The sequence below is a fragment of the Meles meles genome, chromosome 5 (assembly GCF_922984935.1).
Source record: "Meles meles chromosome 5, mMelMel3.1 paternal haplotype, whole genome shotgun sequence".
NCBI lineage: Eukaryota > Metazoa > Chordata > Mammalia > Carnivora > Mustelidae > Meles > Meles meles.
The window spans coordinates 94,225,020-94,243,830 of NC_060070.1; the positions used below are offsets into that span (position 1 = coordinate 94,225,020).

The 18,811-nt window shown below is 46.4% G+C and overlaps 1 protein-coding gene across 2 annotated transcripts in view; it reads right to left on the bottom strand.

Annotated features, from left to right (window-relative positions):
• Positions 1-3,502: 3,502 nt before the first annotated feature.
• CLIC5 (chloride intracellular channel 5) overlaps positions 3,503-18,811 on the bottom strand; it is a 157,144-nt gene continuing 141,835 nt past the window's right edge. For both annotated transcript variants that reach the window (XM_046004416.1, XM_046004417.1), the window contains exons 5-6: positions 15,014-15,198; positions 3,503-8,195 (exon numbers count right to left, since the gene is read on the bottom strand). In XM_046004416.1, coding sequence (XP_045860372.1) covers positions 8,028-8,195; positions 15,014-15,198 — 353 coding nt within the window. In that variant the 3' untranslated portion in view covers positions 3,503-8,027. The remainder of the gene's footprint in view (positions 8,196-15,013; positions 15,199-18,811) is intronic.

Genomic DNA, 18,811 nt, shown 5'->3' on the forward strand with positions numbered 1-18,811 from the left:
ACTGATTATCTAGTTGGCTTTCTGCCTTGATGCATTTATAGAATCTTTTATTATTGACTTTGGAGCTCCTTACAAGGTACTCCAAAAAAGCATTTTAAAATAGTCTCCAGTGGGCAATTTACATTTTAACTGCTCCTTTCATTACTCCCCTCAACACCGTCATATAGTTCCCCTTTCTAGAATTAAATAACCACATGATAGCTTTTGGGCTCCATGTCTCTCTTGGTTGTTGAACTTGGCCCTGTTGTGGTCTTAATTGTGCAATGGTTCAGTTAGAGTCTCATGATCTTTTACATTCATCACCTTTCTTCAGCATTTGTTTTCTGGTTATACGGCATCTTGATAAATCAAGAGCTGGATAGTTAACGCCATCTTGGTTTGTTTTTTTTTTTGAGAATCTCTCTGAGAATCGCTGGCACTATGAGAAGCGATGGTGTTCCAGGAGTTGTGTGAGGCATGAGAATGGGTAGGGGGCAACACGAAAGAATGAAGATGACCATTTTCTGCAAGTCCAGGTTAATGTAAAGTCTCTTTTCCCAATTAATTAATCTAGAATTTAAGGGTAAAGATCTACCTGTCTCTTGGGTATTACTTCAGAGGCCATAGTACTGTAGAGAGCATCACCCTAGAAATACAGACTTGGGATTTCAGGTTTTCTGGCTTCACTTTTCTATCACATTTCATAAATCCCATGGCAGGGCCTGCCAACTCCCCGTTTTTCTCTCTCTTCACTTTATCCACATTCATCTTCCTGAAGGACAGGCCTGACCTTACTCTGAAGGCCAAAAGTCCAATGAATTTGTGGGAAAAATTTCTGGTAGAAAATAACTCTTCACAAGTCCAGTGCTAATGTTTCCAAAGCTGGCCCTCTTGTGCACATACATACACAGCTTCCGGTAATGTTCCTGACACCTCTGAGGCTATACTGGCCAGGTAGAAATTGGGTTTGGTCTAGGGTGGCAATCCTTATGTTGCCAAAAGTAAGGATTTTTTTTTCTTTTTAAATTTTCTCATGTTTTATTCAAAGAAGGAATTCTACACGCGCCAAGGAGTCCTTGGGATGCCTGGCTGTTGCAGTCATTTAATTGTCCAACTCTTGGTTTCGGCTCAGGTCATAGTTTCACAGTCATGGGATCAAGCTCTGCATAGGGTTCTGTGCTCAGCATGGAGTCTGCTTGAGTTTCTCCCTCTCTCCCTCTCCCTCTTCCCCTCCCCCCTGCATTCTTTCTCTCTCTCTTTCTCAAATAAATAAATCAATCTTAAAATGTACATATATATATAGGAATGATGTAGCAGATGAAAAGGGACATGGAAAGATGTTCATAATATATGAGTAAGAAAAAAATTGAAAAATAGTATACAGAGTGTTAGTTGACAATGACCAAAACAAATAAATGAGAAAAAATCACCAGAGAAACTTGATTGTAAAAAGCTACAATTATTAGATTGATTTCAGTCAAAAAGAACACTTCTTCAATAGAGTCTTAGTATATTTCAGAAGAAGGGAGTTGGGGAGGATATCTACAAAGTTTTAGAGCCAGAGCCCAGTGATTATAAGGTGGGTCTCACCAGGCAGGGAGGATTGGGCACTTTTGAACATAAAACTTTGGATTGGTGGGCACACCCTAACCCACCAGTTCCTAGTACCTATGTATTTTCTTGGGATCATTTTCTTTCCATTTAGGAGGGTTACAGTGAGACCTTCCAAAGGACTGATGGTTCCAATTGGCTGAAATGTCATTTCTGTTTATAAAATTCTTTATTACCTCTAAGTACTTTTCATCAGGAAACTCATCATCCCAAAAAAGAGGCTTTAGTAATCCTGTTGGGGAAACAGTCCCAGAAAGTGGCTTTACTCAAGTTCATACAGTAGTGTAGTGATGCATTTAGGATCAGAAGGCCAATCTCCAGTTTTCAAACCTGAGCTTCCCCAAGTCTGACACCCCAGGCATTTTCCCACAAGGTAAAATTTACTGGGAATTCTGGAGATCTTAGCTACTGGACATAAAAATGAAAGAGACACAGCTCACAACCTTTGCAAGTATAATGAGACGTTCTTGTTTCCAAGTTCAGTTTTGGCAGGTTTCCTGGAACAGGACTCCGTTCTCAAGGCCAGATACAGGCATGGCCACTCGTGCACCCCTTGGTTTCATCCCAGCACAATTAAGGAAACCAAGATGCAAAGAGATGAAGTCTCCCGTGCCCACAGCCCTTGGTCAACCTGCAGAGCAAACAATGGAAACATGGAATATGTCTTGCTTGAGCAATCTGATGACTGAACTGGCTATTAAAAACAACAACAGCAATAATGACAACAAATTTGGCTCATCCACCACTTGGATACCTTCAGCCACTCATAATAACAAACAAACAAAACCCCCTCAAACAATCCAGGATGTATTACAGAACAAGAAAAGCAGACTTAGAGCCAGGATCACGGTGGGCTGATTCAGAAACTCAGTGGTCCCATCAGGAGATGGACTCTCTCCACTCTTGGTGCCTTTCACAGTACTTTGCCTGATGCTTGTCCTTCATGGTCTCTGGGGCGGGCGGGGTTGGGAGGTGGGGAGGGCAGCATTTCCAGGCCTCAAACCCACATCTAGAGGCAGTGACTTAAGGAGACACTTGTTCAGAAGAAGATCTTTCTCAGAAGTACCTAAACAAATCTCTTCTCACAATACTGAGTGAAAGTTGGTCAATAACCCACTCCAAAACCAACCACAGCCAGGAGGACAGGGTCAGACCATTCATTCATGCTTCGCCCCTTGAAACTGGGGTGGAAACCACTTTTACCTAAATCCTGTGAGGGTGGGGACTAGGGAGGAGTGGGGAGGAGGATTTCCCCTGCCAAAGGAACACAGGGGTGGTCGGGATGGAGGGAGACCATGGACAGCATCTGCTACAACCTGCTGTGACCTACAGGCCACCTCTCCTGTCAGGACTTCATCTGATATCAATGTTGGCTTCAGGTAAAACTTACTGGAGACTCTGGAGACCTTAATCTAGAGTCAGTGATGTTCTAGGGGTGGGAATTTCGGCCAGGAACACTGATAGGGCCAGGTCACTGTCAGCAAAGAGGGAGTTTTGGGTGCAGGTAGACTAGTATTTTAAAGTATGCCTTAAATCATACCTGGACTGTCACTATTGGCTTACCCCAGGTATAATGATACAGATAGGAAATTGAAGTGAGAATCTTGAATGAACATCAGTCTATTTTTTTTTTTTTTTTTTTTACCCAGCCCATGTTCTATAATAGAATTTAGCCCTGCTAAAATAAAAATGGACTTTTGGATGACTGGGTCACAAGCTTCTTGTTTTTCCTTTCCTTTTTCCTCTTTTTCTTTTTCTTTGCTTCTGATTTTTAAGAATAATGAACATATTTTCTTTTATAATGGGAAAACAGAATAACCTTTATTGGGGGGGTGGGGAGGTAGTTCATACTTGTCATTTAAATAGCATAGGAAATCTGCACCTCAAATAAGCAGTCTGATGATTGCCTTTGTAATATTTGAAAATAAACCAACTTTATTTGAATCAGTCAATACCAATCAAGACTGGAAAACAAATTTATAACTCGTTCAGATTCATGAAGTGAACATTCAGCAGTATCTTCATCAAAAGGCAACTTAAATTTATTAAAGCTTGAAACCAAGTCCTGCTATTTTGTCACCAGTTAAAGGCCTTGAGAACATCAAGTAGCCATCATTTGGAGTGTCTTTATAAAATCTAATGTTTGTTCTTTTATAAAAAGCTAGGCATCTTTTGCTAAATTGGTTAACCCCCAGCTTTTAGAATGGGACAAACACGAGGTCTGGAAAGTAAGATAAATTTCAAACATCAGCTGGATATTGTATATTTTAAGTGTATGCACAATCAATATTGTGAAATCTCTAACTATACATAAAATATTGGATATATATTAGATAATTGGATCCTTTAAACTATGTTTTAAAAGAACAACAGATTGCTTTTATAGAAACACAGATTAGCCCAAACCCTATAATGAGGCAATCTTTCATTTTATTTTTGGTTGGTGAGGGGAGCATTGGATCTAATGCCGCAAGTAACATTAAATAAAATGAGGCACACTTTTGATCATACCTCCTGATGAAAGGAAAGCATCCTGAAACTAAGCCGGGAGAAGAATATTGGCAAAGGTAAAGGAATATACATTCATGAAGGGGACACATGTTACTTGGTTTGAATGCTAAAAAACATTGGATAGAAGACAATGGGTCTTGTTTGCAGAAAGGGCTCCAAGGCCAAAGACATGACAATGTCTGTCCTAACTTTAGAACCAGGATGTTTCACATGCACACTTCTCTCTCCAATGCTCACGATTCTTTTTAATGGCTTGTGAAAAAAATAAGGAAAAAATTAGGAATCCTTGAGCTTCAGTTTAATGAGGTGATACTTCATCTTTCCAAGGAGAGACAACGGCATCTTGACTCACTCTGCTACTTAAATGGCTTCTGGCCACAAGGAATAGCGGAGAGTCCCGAAGTAACTACTGGATTCCTGCTGCCTCTAGACTGATTTAATTTTAGACAGACTCTTCACTGGTTTCTCACAATGGAAAACTCTTAAGAGATGGATCTGTACCTTCCTGACTCTGCGCCCCGCCCCCCACCCAACTTTAATTCTATTTGTCTAAGCCTTACTGATTCCTGGGATTCTGAGATCTTCAGGGTCAATTCCAGGCCCGATCCATTCTGCAACAATGCGAAGATGCTTGGTGTTGTCTTTGTGCAGAATGGCCAGCAGTCACGGGTGCTGTGAAGAGCTTCGCGCTTTCATTGACATGTGCTGGAAAATGCAGCTGAGGAAACTTCACTCTTGGAGAAGGCTTTTTCTAATGAAAAGACCAAGATTCTTGCTGGTGCCGCTGGTGCCACCGGCAGGAGATGTGAACACCAGAGACTGGCATTTTCTGGGAAGCTGGAACCAGTCTGAGATTGTGCGGCTAAATAAAAGTGGGTTTTTAGGGTTTTGTCGCCTGTGATTCTGAGTTGTCAGGCATTTGACTTTCGTCATCGGGAGATAAAGACACACAATACAAGGACCATGCTCTAGAACACTCAAGCTTTTATTATCCAGCTCATCATATAAGGTTATTAAAATCTTACCCAATACCTTCTTTCAGGGCCAACCTGAGAGGTAGCCCACTCTGATAGATGGGTAAATTCAACACAGTCATTCTGAGTTTGATTCTTCTTTCTGCCTCTGCCTTCCGCTATGCTATTCCACAAAAATAAAATAAAATAGTGACATGAAAGTCAAAGGAGAAAAATAAATCCGAAATAAAATAGGATCTCAACCCAAACCCTTTCTAATGCCACTGAAATGCTTTCTGGGGGATCAGCACTCATTCAAGACCAAAGATAGGGTGACTTTGGATGAAGACCAAACCTTCAGGACTCCCTGAGCGGGTTCTGGAGACATCTAAGGACCTCATCATACTGAGGCCTGAAGATGATTTGCTGTATATGTGACAGGGTTGTGGTCAAAGCCCAGGGAGACTGAAGGATCTAGAGAAAAAAATCTCTTTTGGGAAAAATAATCGGAAGGTAATATTATTGTTATTTTAAAATATTCTGCTAAATCTGGTCATAAGACATTAAAACTTTCAGTCAAGAGTCGGTTGTATTATGTCATAATCTTATATTGAAATCAAAAGATATTCTTGAATTAAGTACTCAGAAGTACTTTCCATCTCTAACTCCGTCCCCTGTTTTCCGTGGTTATAACTGCTTATTTAACTGCCTCCCCTCACTGATGTCTTAATATCGTTGTTTATGCAAAACTAAGTCAACCACAGAAGGAACATCTAGAAACAACAATATTGATTCGGTTTGGCTTCTTTGTTTTAAGACTGTGTTTTAAGACCCGCCAATGGCTGAATACTGACTCTCAAATCAGTCATTAGTATCAGACAACCCCTAGCCAGGAGCCGTGCCACCAGGGAGCCTGTTTTCTCTGTCCCGCTGCCTTGCCTACACCGCCGTGCTTCTAGAACAGAACCACTGCGGGTCTCTGGAAAGTAAATTGCCTCTTAGGTCATTGTGACTGTGTTGCTAAAGTCAGGTCAGGGTTTCTGAGGACAACAGGATTTACACTAATTAAAAGTCCTCTGGGATCATTCCAGACTTCATCTCCCAAGAGGCCAGTTTGGGGCTTTTCCCTACAGTAAAAAGAACTGTTTCCTCACCATGTTCCTTTTTAAACATGTCTAGGGACTCCATTCCCAGGGAACCCCTGGGAAGGTTTCTTTAGGGGAAGGAATGAATCAATGCCTCTTGCCTTTGCAAAGCTCTCAGGCTAATAAAACATCCTACTGAGAAATTTCCTCTTCCTCAGTGGGCTCAAGGGGCTCCTGCTTCCTCCCTTCTGCTAAGATCACGGCCACGTGATCTCTTCAGAGATCCCTGGAGACAAAGTTCTGTCTGGGGGTGGCTGGGCCAAGGATGTGCCAATGTTTTTACGGAAAGGACCGTTGCTGCCAGACCTTCCTGAGCAACAAGCCATGTCCCGGGGCTTTTTGGCACTCGGGAACCTCACTCTACCCGCGGGCAGCCCGGATGGGAGAGCTGCTGAAGGTGACGGTCTGTGACCGCTGGCTGTTCTCACAGACCACCACTAGGGCAGTGGACTGATGATTGACTCGTTTTTCTTAGTTCCCTCTGCACAGTTTCCCCAGGCTCAAGCCAGATGAGCTTTGAAGGAGGTAAAACTGAAGGAGAGCAACTGAGGAGAGAAATATTAGCTAAAAAACTTTCCTTTTTCATCTGGCAGGTGAGTCAGATGGCAGGGGCATCTACTTTTCTTCAAGTTCAAGCCACATGGTTTCCCAGTCAGAAAGGCCCATGGACTTTCTTCCTAAGGTGTTCCATGATCATGCCATCTCTTACCCGTCAGAGGCTGTAGCCAGCTCAGCCAGGAGCCCCACCGGGCTGGCAGACCCACATTTGGGAACCACTTGAAGAGACTGGAAAGTCAGTTTTGGCCAATTCTTTGTTGGTAGTGACTTGACATCAGCAGTTCAAGACTGTGAGATCATGAGAGAGAAGACCTGTGTGAAAGATTCCCAGGGAACCTTGAGCCTCATAAAGAACTTCTCTATCTTCACCCACCCCCCGCCCCCCAACCCCCACCCCCCACCTCCCATCTGCTTTCTCGCAGAACGAAATTCACTCATGGATCTGTCAAACCCTGGCATGTCGCCTCCAACAAAACTACCGCTAAGCAAGCAAACCCATGGCTAGTAGACCCCGTGGGCCTTTTGGCATTGACACTGTTCCCCCTCTCCTTCCCAGTCACCCTAGTTTGTGACCGCATGCCAACTTCGCTTTCTCAAAAGGTCTGGACAGCACAGCACAGAGGTGAGTGTCCCCCAGATACATGAGAGCGTCATGACCTTCTCAGCCCTGCAGCCTACAGAGACGGTCTGAAATGGTGTTCCAGTCTGGTCCTCAGTGCCCTGTGTGACCAGAGTGTCAGAAAGCAGAGAGGGACAGAAGGTGTGTGTGCCAGCCACCCAATCACAGCCTGCCTGTCCTCCATTCACTCTCTCCGTCTCCCCCAAACGGGGTGGCTCTCTTTCTAGTAAGATCTTGGATGGCATCTGTCCTTGGCCAAGGAGTTACCAATGAGGAGGGGGAAGGGGACACGGGGTTGCATGTTGCTACTGCAGCCCAGCAGCAAATCTGGTATTGGCAGAGGGGCCAGGGACCGTCCCCTAGGCAGGTTCTCCAGGGCTGACCCCAAACACGCTGAAAGCCGGACCAGGCCCAAAGGCTGAGAGCTTGAGGGTGTCTATCACTACCGCTTGCAGGTGCCGGTGGGATCAGATGGGGTCGGCTGGGACCTTCCTAAAAGACAGCGGGCTGGAGTCCACGGGGCCAGCTAGAGGTGGCCGGCGACCAAACGATGTTTCCCGAGACTATGCGGAAGGGGAGTCAGTGAGGCCAGAGTTGGTTTGGGAGAAGCGGAGTCCTTGTGCTGCCGGTGGCGGGGCGAGGCGGCCGAGCTCAGGACCGGCTGAGGCGCTTGGCGACGTCGGCGTAGGCGGACTCGATCTCCTGGTCGGCGGCGCAGGTGTTGGTGAACTCATCCCGCGCGTAGGCGTTCTTCAGGTACCGCCACAGACCCGTCATCTCGGCCGGGAAGTCGTAGTTCCGGTACTTCTTGGCCACGATCTACAACACAGATGGCAGGACCGAGATGGCATGAAGGCACGAGACAAACCCGGGAGGAGGAGTTAGTGGTGGGACCGGGTGTGCATGCAGGGGGGACGGGGGTTGGGGGCGGAGACCCCGTGTGCATCACGCCCCGCCGCCCCGGAGCAAATGTGTGTCATGCAAGGTGGCAGGCAGAACTGCCTTCTTTCGATCTTTTCTAATCTTATTTATTTCATAAGCAAATATAATTTTCCCTTTGACCTACTCATTCTTGTTTGAGGGACTTTCCTTGGGAAATCATCAGAAAGATTTAGCTACCTATCTGTGATCATGGGATCAACAGTAAAAAATGCAAGAGTGGAAAAAATGACAGAGAAAAGAAATGTCCAGCAATAGGTACATGAATAAATGCATTATCATAGGTAAATACAATGCTGTGCTGGAGAGCCTTTAGAAATGATGCTGCAGAGGAAATTTCAGCCATCTGGAAGACTCTTTTAGATCATTAAGTGGATGCCTGAGTGGCTCAGTGGGTTCAGCATCTGCCTTCGGCTCAGGTCACGGTTGCAGGGTCCTGGGATCCAGCGGCACATTGGGGTCCCTGTCAGTCGGGAGTCATCCTCCACCCTCTGCTCAAATAAATCTATCAAATTCTATCACAAATAAACACGTAAAATCATTTAAAAAAAAGACTGCTAAGTTTCAAGTGCAGTGCAAAAAAGTAATAAATATTTTTTTAAGTGCAGTATAATGCACTTGGAGAAATATGTGCAAAGACTAGAAGTATATATACCAATATGTTACCAGTGGTTATGGCTGACTGATAGAATTATAAATTCTATCTCCTCATTCCCTTTTTTTACCTAAGCACCCTTACTCATCGGGGAGAACAAAAAGCATAAAAAGGAAGTTAGATGTTGTAATGTACATGCAGGTTCCATGTACGCTGCGCGAGTGAACAAATCGTGACTTCTCTTCTCTTTGTAGTTTGCACACGTGGGGGCTGTGGCTGGGCGTTCTGGGGAGCTGCTGTTTGTGCTGAAACAGTAGCATAGCAGTTAAAAACATGGGCTCTGGATCCCCACGGACTGAACCTGCCATTTTACCCCACCACTTAACAGCTGTGTGACCTTGGACTAGCTACTTAGCCTCCTTGAGCCCCAATTTCTTTATCTCTAAAATGAAGGTCATAATAAGACCTACCTTGGAGGAACAGATTAATACACATAAAATTAATACACACAAAATGCTTAGAGGGATGGCTGGCTCATCGTGAGTGCTCAAGAACCATTATCTCCTATTATAATTCACTGAGACCCATCTTTTGCCCATTTGCATGCAGAGAGGGTGACCTTTGTCTTTACATGGGGCCTCAAACTCAGAAGGGCTTGTGTTTGGTTCCAGGCTCTGCTGTCACTGGCTGGAAATTCTGAGTACTTTTTAACAGGGGCTCCTTTATTGTAACTGTACATTGGGGTCTGCACATCAGCTCCTCTTGCTTCTAGGCCTCTAGGGGCCGGGGTGGGAATAGCAAAGAGTAATCTCTCTCCTAAGGCACTGACTTCTGACTTTTTTTTTTTTTTTTAAGATTTTCTTTATTTATCAGAAAGAGAAAGGCAGCACAAGAAGGAAGAGTGTCAGGCAGAGGCGGAGAGAGAAGAAGGCTCCCCGCTGAGCAAGGAGGCCAATGTGGGACTCGATCCCAGGACCCTGGGATCACGCCCTGAGTCAAAGGCAGCGGCTTAACCAACTGAGCCACACAGGTGTCCCTGACCTCTTCCTCCCTTCCTTGTTTCCTTTTTAGAGAGGCCTTCAGACTGCTGGCCCTGGGATCCTCCCACTCAGAGAACCCCGGAGTTCAGCTACGCTGGTTTTCATCTTCATTTTGGTGCCAGTGATGGTCAGGGTTCCCTGGAAAGCTATGCTGAGTGAACGCAGTGATGACCCTATTGTGTGAAAAGCTCAGCCTCATGAGTTTGACCACATTCCCAAGGAGCATGCTTTTTCCCCCTCCATTCTCCTTCATCAGTTTGGAAATTCTGTCCCAATAGTAAGCTCTATTCTATTCTGAATTGCAATTACTGTTTTAGTATCCTCTCTCTCTCTCTCTTCCCTAGTTTGTGAGCAGTATAAGGGCAGAAACTCAGCTTCTTCATTTCTATACTGCCTGCTCAACACTAAGGCTTCTGTAAATTTTTTTTACAATTTTATTTATTTGAGTGAGAGAGAAAGAGAGCGAGCAAGAGAGAGAGAACAACCAGGGCAGCGGGGAAGAGCAGGCTCCCTGCTGAGTAGGGAACATCAATGACAATGCAGGGCTCCATCCCAGGACCCTGGGATCATGACATGAGCTGAAGGCAGATGCTTAACTGACTGAGTCACCCAGGGGCCCCTCAGTAACACTGTTTATAAGAGTAGTGACAGTAACAAGCATTGATTTACTATGTGCTCTGCTCCAGGCTGTTCCGAGCACTGTGCAATCCTCTTAAACTTCTAAATAACTCCATAAGGAAGAGTGTATTATATTCCCATTATAGAGAGGAGGAAAGTAAGGCAAAGAGAAGTTAGATAAGTAAGGATTCAATAAACGTCTGTATTGCGCCTTTACTATCTTCAGGTGTCCTAAATCAAAGTGCATCTAGAGTCAAATGTAAGAAACTCACCTAATCTTAGAGCCTGACGATCCTTAACTACAAGCAGACTGAAGTGCCTAAGTGGGTTCCACAAGATGACACAGGAAATGAATTAACTCAACCGGTATCTTTTGATTAATCACTAATGTTTATTACAGTCCTTGCTTTTCTCGTTTTATTTGGGGATAGCTGACACCTAATGTTACAATAGTTTCAGGTGCACACATAGTGATTGGACAGGTCTATATGCTCTGCTGTGCTCATCAGTCGTGTGGCTCCCATCTCTCACCAAAGGACGCTATTACAATATCATACAATATCATTGCCTCTATACTTTCTGCTGGGCCTGATGTTCCCATGACAGTCCTTCCCCTCTCTCCACATGGCCACCCAGCCCTGCACCAATGAGAAAGGTAGGGCTGTACTCAGAATCCCTCGTGTGTGCGGCTTATCCAGCTATTGTTGCTTATCTCCAAACCACCTTCGTGTCTGTTTCTTTGGGACGCTGGGACACATGGGTGGGGAACCTGCAAATCACAGCTGTTCTGCCAGGGACTTCCCATTAGGCACTGCCAAGAGGGGGCGCTAGAGAGAGAGAGATTGAGAGGGAGAGAGAGAGTCTGCACAGCTGGAGGAGGGAGAAGGGCCGCCCCTTTCTGTCCTGGCCATCCTGTTCCCGTCAGACTCTCCTTTGCCCCAGTAGCAGCAGCTGAGTCCAGTTTTCTCGTTCTGCCACCACTAGTGGAACCAGTGTCCTCACCCTGGCTGAGAGAGGCCAACACACAACAGGGACCCCACTGCAAGGGATGGGGGTCATCCCCTCAAATTAGCCCCCAGCAGCTCAGCATACCCCACCTCAGAGGTCCAAGGTTGGCTCGGCAGGGGCCCCTCATAGAAGTTTCCACGTTTAGATCATTCCGACCTCTTCCGTTTGCCCCCCTTGCCTGATGGTCGCAGCTGCCTCACTCAGGTAGAACCCTGTGGTATATTTTGCCTTCCTAGTTCTTCAGTACTTACTGCTTCTTTCTATTAAATTCTCTCTGTTAAGAGAACTGGTTCGGGGTGGTCACCAAAAAGCCATCCTCACAATGCTGTCCAGCTTCGGTGTGACTAAGAGGCAAAGGGGATGGCATCTGAGTCTCTGGCAGAGCACTGGCCACGAGCAAATGCTGGGGACAACACCCAGTGCCAGTCCTCCTTGACCCCTCCCACTGTTCACTGCAGGGTGAGCGTCCCTTGGGTTTGCCCAAGAGCCTTCGAGAAGAAGCTGTCGTGGCTAAGGAGCAAGACCATGCAGGAGGAGCGGGTCACAAACGGACAGATGGAATGGCCTCAAGTCTCTCCATGCTGGGATTTCTTTTCCTTTCTAAAGGACGCACTATGAGATTTAAAACAGCAGGAGGGCGATGTATGGGTATATGCTTGTGCTTATGTCTCCATTGCTGTTTGCTTCAGGGGCTGAAGCCGGTCACTGTGCTAGGCACAGGTCCCAGGGGCCGCTCCGGAAGGCCCGCCATTCCTCTCCCTGCCCGGATCTACACGCCCTGAGCCTTGGCCACGTCTCTGGTTCTTTCCTCACATGTTGGCTTGCCTTGAGGGGATGAGGACTAGAAGGGAGCCAGACAGTGAGAGTTCAAACCAGGCTCTCAGGGAGAATGAAGATGAACCTGAATGAGAGCCAGGCAAAAGAGGCAGAGAGCGCGAGAGAGCGCAGGCAAGAATGAGCATAGGAGCTCTGACGTTCACAGGAACATCCATGTTCATGGTCTAAATCTTCTCTTTCATATGAAAACAGTTAGCTCCCACAGCCCAGATTAGGTTTTGGCCTCAGGAGCCAAACTGGAGGCCTGACTTGGCTCCCCTTTCACTCTTTCTGCAGGACGGGGATTTGCCAGGTCTCTGGGATCTGATAAGTTGGATCAGCAGAAATCCAAGGAGACAGAAGGCAAGGCCCGGCCTTTGTCCCCTCGCAGGCCATCCTCCCTCTGATCCTCAGCTCCTCCAAGTGAAGAACTCACTGAACTCCATCCAAGGACACGGACGGAGCGTGGTTGTTTAGGGCTGGGGGGGGACTGGAGGAGCCAGGGGATGAAGCACAGGGCCTTGGGGGGGTCCATTTGTTTACCTTATTCAACAGGAAATTCTTGAGTGGGTAGTCAGTATAATTTTGAGTAAGACAGAAGAAAGAAGGAGGAAAGGAAGAGAGAAGAAAGAAGCTAGAAGGACTATACTTCATGTCTCTTCATTTAGGCATGAGAAAAATGAATTCCGGAAAGTCAGTGGCTTGCCCCAGCTCATGCTGTCAGTGGGCGGCAGATCCCTGCCAGGACGTGGGTCTCATGACTTTCTGAATGGGGGTCTTTCCAATACCTCACACTGACTGAACAAGAATCATACCATCCCTGATGGTGCCACTCATTCCTCAGGAAAAGAGAATAAAAGATGTTTCCGGGGGTGTGGTGGGGCATGCAGTCATTAAGAAACATGGAGCTTGGCTGGACTTTCAAGTAACCATTGACTTGGCCCTGGACCCAAAGTGTCTTCATATTAACAGATAGCATTTTCCCAACCCATCAGTAATGGCCCGCGTGATTCCCGCCCAGTCTCCAACTCCGACCAAGTCCTGTGGGAACACTGGGGCTTGCCCAGCTCAGATTTCAATTCAAGCTGGTTGTGCTCTGATTAGAGGGAAGACCACATTTCTAGCTCAGGACTTCAGCTGGAAAACAATAGGCAGATATCCAGCTGATGAATGATTGGATCTGATTCTTCTTAGTGAAGGGCAGAAGGAAAATGGTATGATAAAGACAAAAGCAAGGTGATTGAATGGTCAATCAATGAATATTTATGAAAGGGCTACCTTGTGCCCACCATCGTGCTTGGAGAAGCCACTGTCTCCACAGAGCTTGTTGTCTGACTGAGACAGATGATATAATATAACCAGTCATATATCTTACTGAGACATATAAGTGTGTATAAAAGTATACACTAGAACAGTCTAGTGATATGGTCTTACTGTGTGTTTGTCTAGGCTGGTGAGGGCCAGGAAAGGATGTAAGAAGAAGCATTAGAGAATGATCAAGACGTAACTGTTGTCTTTGGATGAGGTGAAACAGAGCAGCCCTGTTCTGTGCTGCTCCAGAGAACAAAGGGAAGCAGGGAAGCTGTTTGGCTCAACATAAGAGTGTTTTTAGAGGTATCTGGGTGGCTCAGTCGGTTAAGCATCTGACTCTTGATTTCGGCTCATGTCATGACCTCCAGTTTGTAAGACGGAGCCCTACATCAGTCTGCACACTGGGCATTGAGCCTGCTTGAGATCCTCTCTCTCCCCTCCCCTCTCCCTTGCCATCCCCTTAAAAAAAAAAAAAAAAAAAAAAAAAAGGAAGGATGTTTTAACGATCAGAGTCATCCGAAATGATAGGGCTGACTCGTTAGGCAGGGAGGTCTTCATCATCAGAAGTGTGCAGCGACAGCTACATGGAAATCTGTCACAGACATGCAGAAAGTGGTCCAGTGGGGGTGGGGGCCAGTTTAGGTAGACCTTGGAATTCCCTTCTTTCCAACTCTCAGATCCTAGAATTCTTGTAGGACAGGATTACATTGTATGTCAACATTGATCAACCATGTTGATGAGGATGAGGACAACCATGGCAAGAAAATGATGTCACTTTCTTGCAGCCTCCAGCTCTTCAACTGATAGATGAGTAATAGGATACACGCCTGCCCTAGGGAGTTACTAGAGGGAATGAGAAGGCTTGCATATGAAACAACTTCACAGAGATGTGGGGGTTTGGCCAGTGGAAAGCTTTGAGGCAGAGGCAAGGAAGAGGCGCTCTATCTATCTATAAACATATGCATACACATATAAATGTATGTATAACCACACAGGCTATGACTATGCTATACAACTACTATGTATTGAGCCTTTATAATTTGCCAGGCACTGTCATGCCGTATTTCTTCTCCCAGCCAAGAAGTAAAACTAAGACTAAGAAGTAAGTAATACATGCCTATTTTATGGAAGCCGGGAGAGTCTATACAGCCAGCAAGCAGTGGAGGCTGACTTTGGATTCCTATTCCTGTGACTTCAGAGCCCAGGCTCTGGATCAGCAGGTGGCACTGTCCTTGACTCATCCATGCAGGTGATGTGGACCTATGATGGAGCTGGATATGGCAAGCAACCTGCAGGTAGAGCCGTCTTACCTTGACCACATGGAGTTTGGGCAACAGATTGCAGTCGGCCAGGGTCAGCTCGTCTCCATCCAGGAATTTGCGTCGGGACCTCTTGTCTTCGTCTCCGCAAGTGTTGGCGTCGATTTCCTCTGGGAGAGGGTTGTTCAGGTAGTCGTCCAGTTTCTTCAGTGCCTTGGTCAGGCCTCTCTCAAGGGCTGGCATGAAATAGCAGAAGAAGAATCCTCAGTCAACCTTCCTGCCGCTGGAAACAACTAGCGGTCTTTGGAGTAAAGGAGCCTATCCTGAATTCTGTGCCCCCCATCACACAGCCAGCTCCCACACACTGCAGAACACCTGCAAGTCACTAATACAATGCAGTGGAAGAGTGACAAGTGGTCTGAAAAAGCAAACCTTAACCAAACAGGAAACACTAACTAATCCTTTAAAAAAAACCATAAATATAGAAATGCAACCATTAGGTTATATAGCAAAGTTTGTAGAGTGCTTATCTCCAATAGACACAATAAGAGTCAATTTTCATTTTCTATGTTGCTTCTTGATATTTTGCCAATATTCCACAATTAACTCCCATAATAATGTAGAAATAAAGGGCTATTCACTTAGTAAATAATTGCTTAGAAATCCTAGGACAGAGATACGTATACGTGCCAGGCTTTGTGGGTGCCTCCATAGAGGCACCAGCCGACCAGCATAAGAAAGGGAGGGACAAGGCTTCCAGGAAGACACGACATAGCAACGTAAGCCTCCCTGCTTCATGTTGCCCTTACAGGGCCAGTAGATACCAGAAGGATAATATTTTGTGTAATCTGGAGAAGGTTGTTCTAAACATCGGAGATGTCCAAAATGGAAGGGCTGGCCCACCAGGCAGAGAGCTCCACCAAAAATGTACTGACACAGATGCATGGAAAGCAGTCATGGACAGTTCAGAGAGTGCATATCCAAAGGATGACAATGTGGCAGAAGACTTTTACAGTCTTTTTTTTTTTTAAGATTTTATTTATTTGACAGACAGAGATCACAAGTAGGCAGAGAGGCAGGCAGAGAGAGAGGAGGAAGCAGGCTTCCTGCCGAGCAGAGAGCCCAATGCGGGGGCTCGATCCCAGGACCCTGGGTCATGACCTGAGCTGAAGGCAGAGGCTTTAACCCACTGAGCCACCCAGGCGCCCCGACTTTTACAGTCGTGCCCCAATAATTTCAATCCAGTAATTCATTTAGATGCAAGAGTAGAACCAATCCGTCACTTGGAACCAATCCGTCGAAAATCTCACAGTCAATTCCAGACACAGAACCCTAACCACCCGAGCTCCAAGGACACGAGTAGAGGAGATGGCAGGTCGGGTCCCTAGCCACTACACCTGTATCATCACCCCACCCCCAAGGCTGTTCCCCCCCCCCCCCACCAGACTCTGGTGTAGAGTATGATGCAGAGGTAATAGGAATCAGTCCTGATGTTAATTCTGGCAGATGAAAGAGGGATGCTGCCCCTGCAGGAAAAGCCCAGAGGATGGGACTCTTATTTACTTTTTCCCAAATGTGCCTTCTGTTAGCCACTCCTCCCATAACCCAAGTTTGTCTTTTCATAGAAGGCCTTTGTTTGAGACAATGAAACAACACCAGCCCAAGATAAATCAATTGAACACTTACTGGAATGTTTGAAAACAGGCTGGAGGTTGGACGTAGTTTCTCAATACTTCCTTCTCCCTGGTGTGGCATTTGAACTTGTACTTCATCATCTGCTTTGAGTTTCCCATTTGGGAGAATAGAGGGAACAGGGCTGGGAAAAATGCTTGTATTCTCCTTAGTAATTGTCTAGACTAGGACGGGATTTCAAGCCTCGAGGACAATAGTAAAGGGCGGGTGCGGGACAATGGTTATTGTGCTCCCCACTCCCACCCCCACCAAAGCGCCTGTGATGTATATTGGGTTTCTTTGCTTCCTTAAATCCCTCCACCCCTTCCAGTTACGGCGCTTATGACAAAATCTTGATTATAATGGAGAAAGGAAAAATCAAATAGAGTGCCTGTTGAAATCAGACCAATGGGTATCAATCGAAGGGACAGAGACGGATGATGAAGGGAAATGAAACACTGCTGCTTGTAATTACAAAATGCCCACTGGAGACCCGAGCAGGACATTGCATGAGTCTGTGCCCAAGTCCCCCAGTGTGGGAACAATCGTGACATTTGGTAAAAGGCCTAGAAGAGCAACTGGAGTTCCTTGGGAGGACAATTCTGGATACATCTCAACTATGTCTCCTTGAACTCTTGAGGTGCAAGGATAAAGTGTGGCAGCGGGCATGGCTGTCACCATACACCGTAGCTATGACATCCATGTGACATACCAAGGGGGCATGTGCTGAGGATGTCCTCTGTGTATCATGGTCATTGCTGGAGTCTGTGCATTTTTGATCAGGAACATGAAGCAAGTACTTGATGGTAATCACGGTAGAGAGAAGAGAAGGAGAGGCAGCAGGGGAAGGGCTGCAAGGCCTGGCGCAAAGTGTGTGCTTTAATTTCAACCCTGCCCAGGATGGATTTGTTGTGACGCTGCTCAAGTTTGAGCTTTGCTTCCCTTCATCCCATGGGCCCCTTCCAAAGCCTTGAACTAGATTTTTTAAAATTCCCTATTTAGGGCACCTGGGTGGCTCAGCGGGTTAAAGCCTCTGCCTTCAGCTCAGGTCATGATCCCAGGGTCCTGGGATTGAGCCCCGCATCGGGCTCTCTGCTCCGCGGGGAGCCTGCTTTCCCCTCTCTCTCTGCCTGCTTGTCATCTCTGTCTGTCAAATAAATAAATAAAATCTTAAAATAAATAAATAAAATAAATTCCCTATTTATTCTATTGGCTTCAAACCCCACAAATCTTGGGAACGTCCCTGGTCCTGGAACTTACAATGAAGTGTGACCTTGGGCAAGCTCCTCAATGTCACTGGGTTTCAGTTTTCTCATCTCAACTGTGAGATGAAGATCCTAATCTTCCTGAGGCCATGGTGAGGCATGGTTCAGATTATGCAGGGAAAAGTACCTCCTACCAAGCCCGCCCCATATTAAGACATCTTTGTGATTGCTTTTGCTACTGCAGGACCAAATGTGACAGCTGTCTGCTCTCTGTCCCTGACCCCATACTCTCCATCAGTTATATTCCTCAAAAACCCAAGGGGCAACATTGAATGGTTCTCAGATGCTCCAGTTCTGAGGCCCAGTCTCCAAAGAGGACAATCAACAGCCCGGAGCCTTGCCTCCCATCCTGATGTAACATCCAGCCACACTCCTGTCCCTTATGCTCTGTCTGGATCATTCTTGGTGACGCGCTGTGTGAGAGACATTGCAGCGGTGGGGAGGGTTGGTGGGGGGGGAGGACAGACACAACACGTCTGTGCTAACACACGGCCATTCTTCTCGGCTAACAAGATGCCAGCACCAACACGTCCTCTGCCAGTTCTTTTCCTTCCTATCTGCCAACTTCTTCGTCTGACCCTGGCTCGATCTGGCATGCATAGAATTTAATTATCTCTTTTGGCCGACAGCACCCAGGTCACGAAATCACTAGTGTTGCACTTTCTGCTCTGGTAAGAGTGAGGAGGTTGTGAAAGAAACCAGAGGGACAAGGAGATGTTAATCCCCTCAGTGTTCGCATTTGAAATCCTCCCTCAAGAAGATTTCCTCTGAACGGCAGGATGGGGTGACCCTCAGACCCCAGCAAGCCTGAGGCCAGGGGACCCTAAGAGCCAGGAGCAGCAACGCCCCAGGCCCTTGACGGCTCCCTCTGTCCTTTAACTTCTGCCTGCCCCTCTCTCCACCCGCCCTTCCC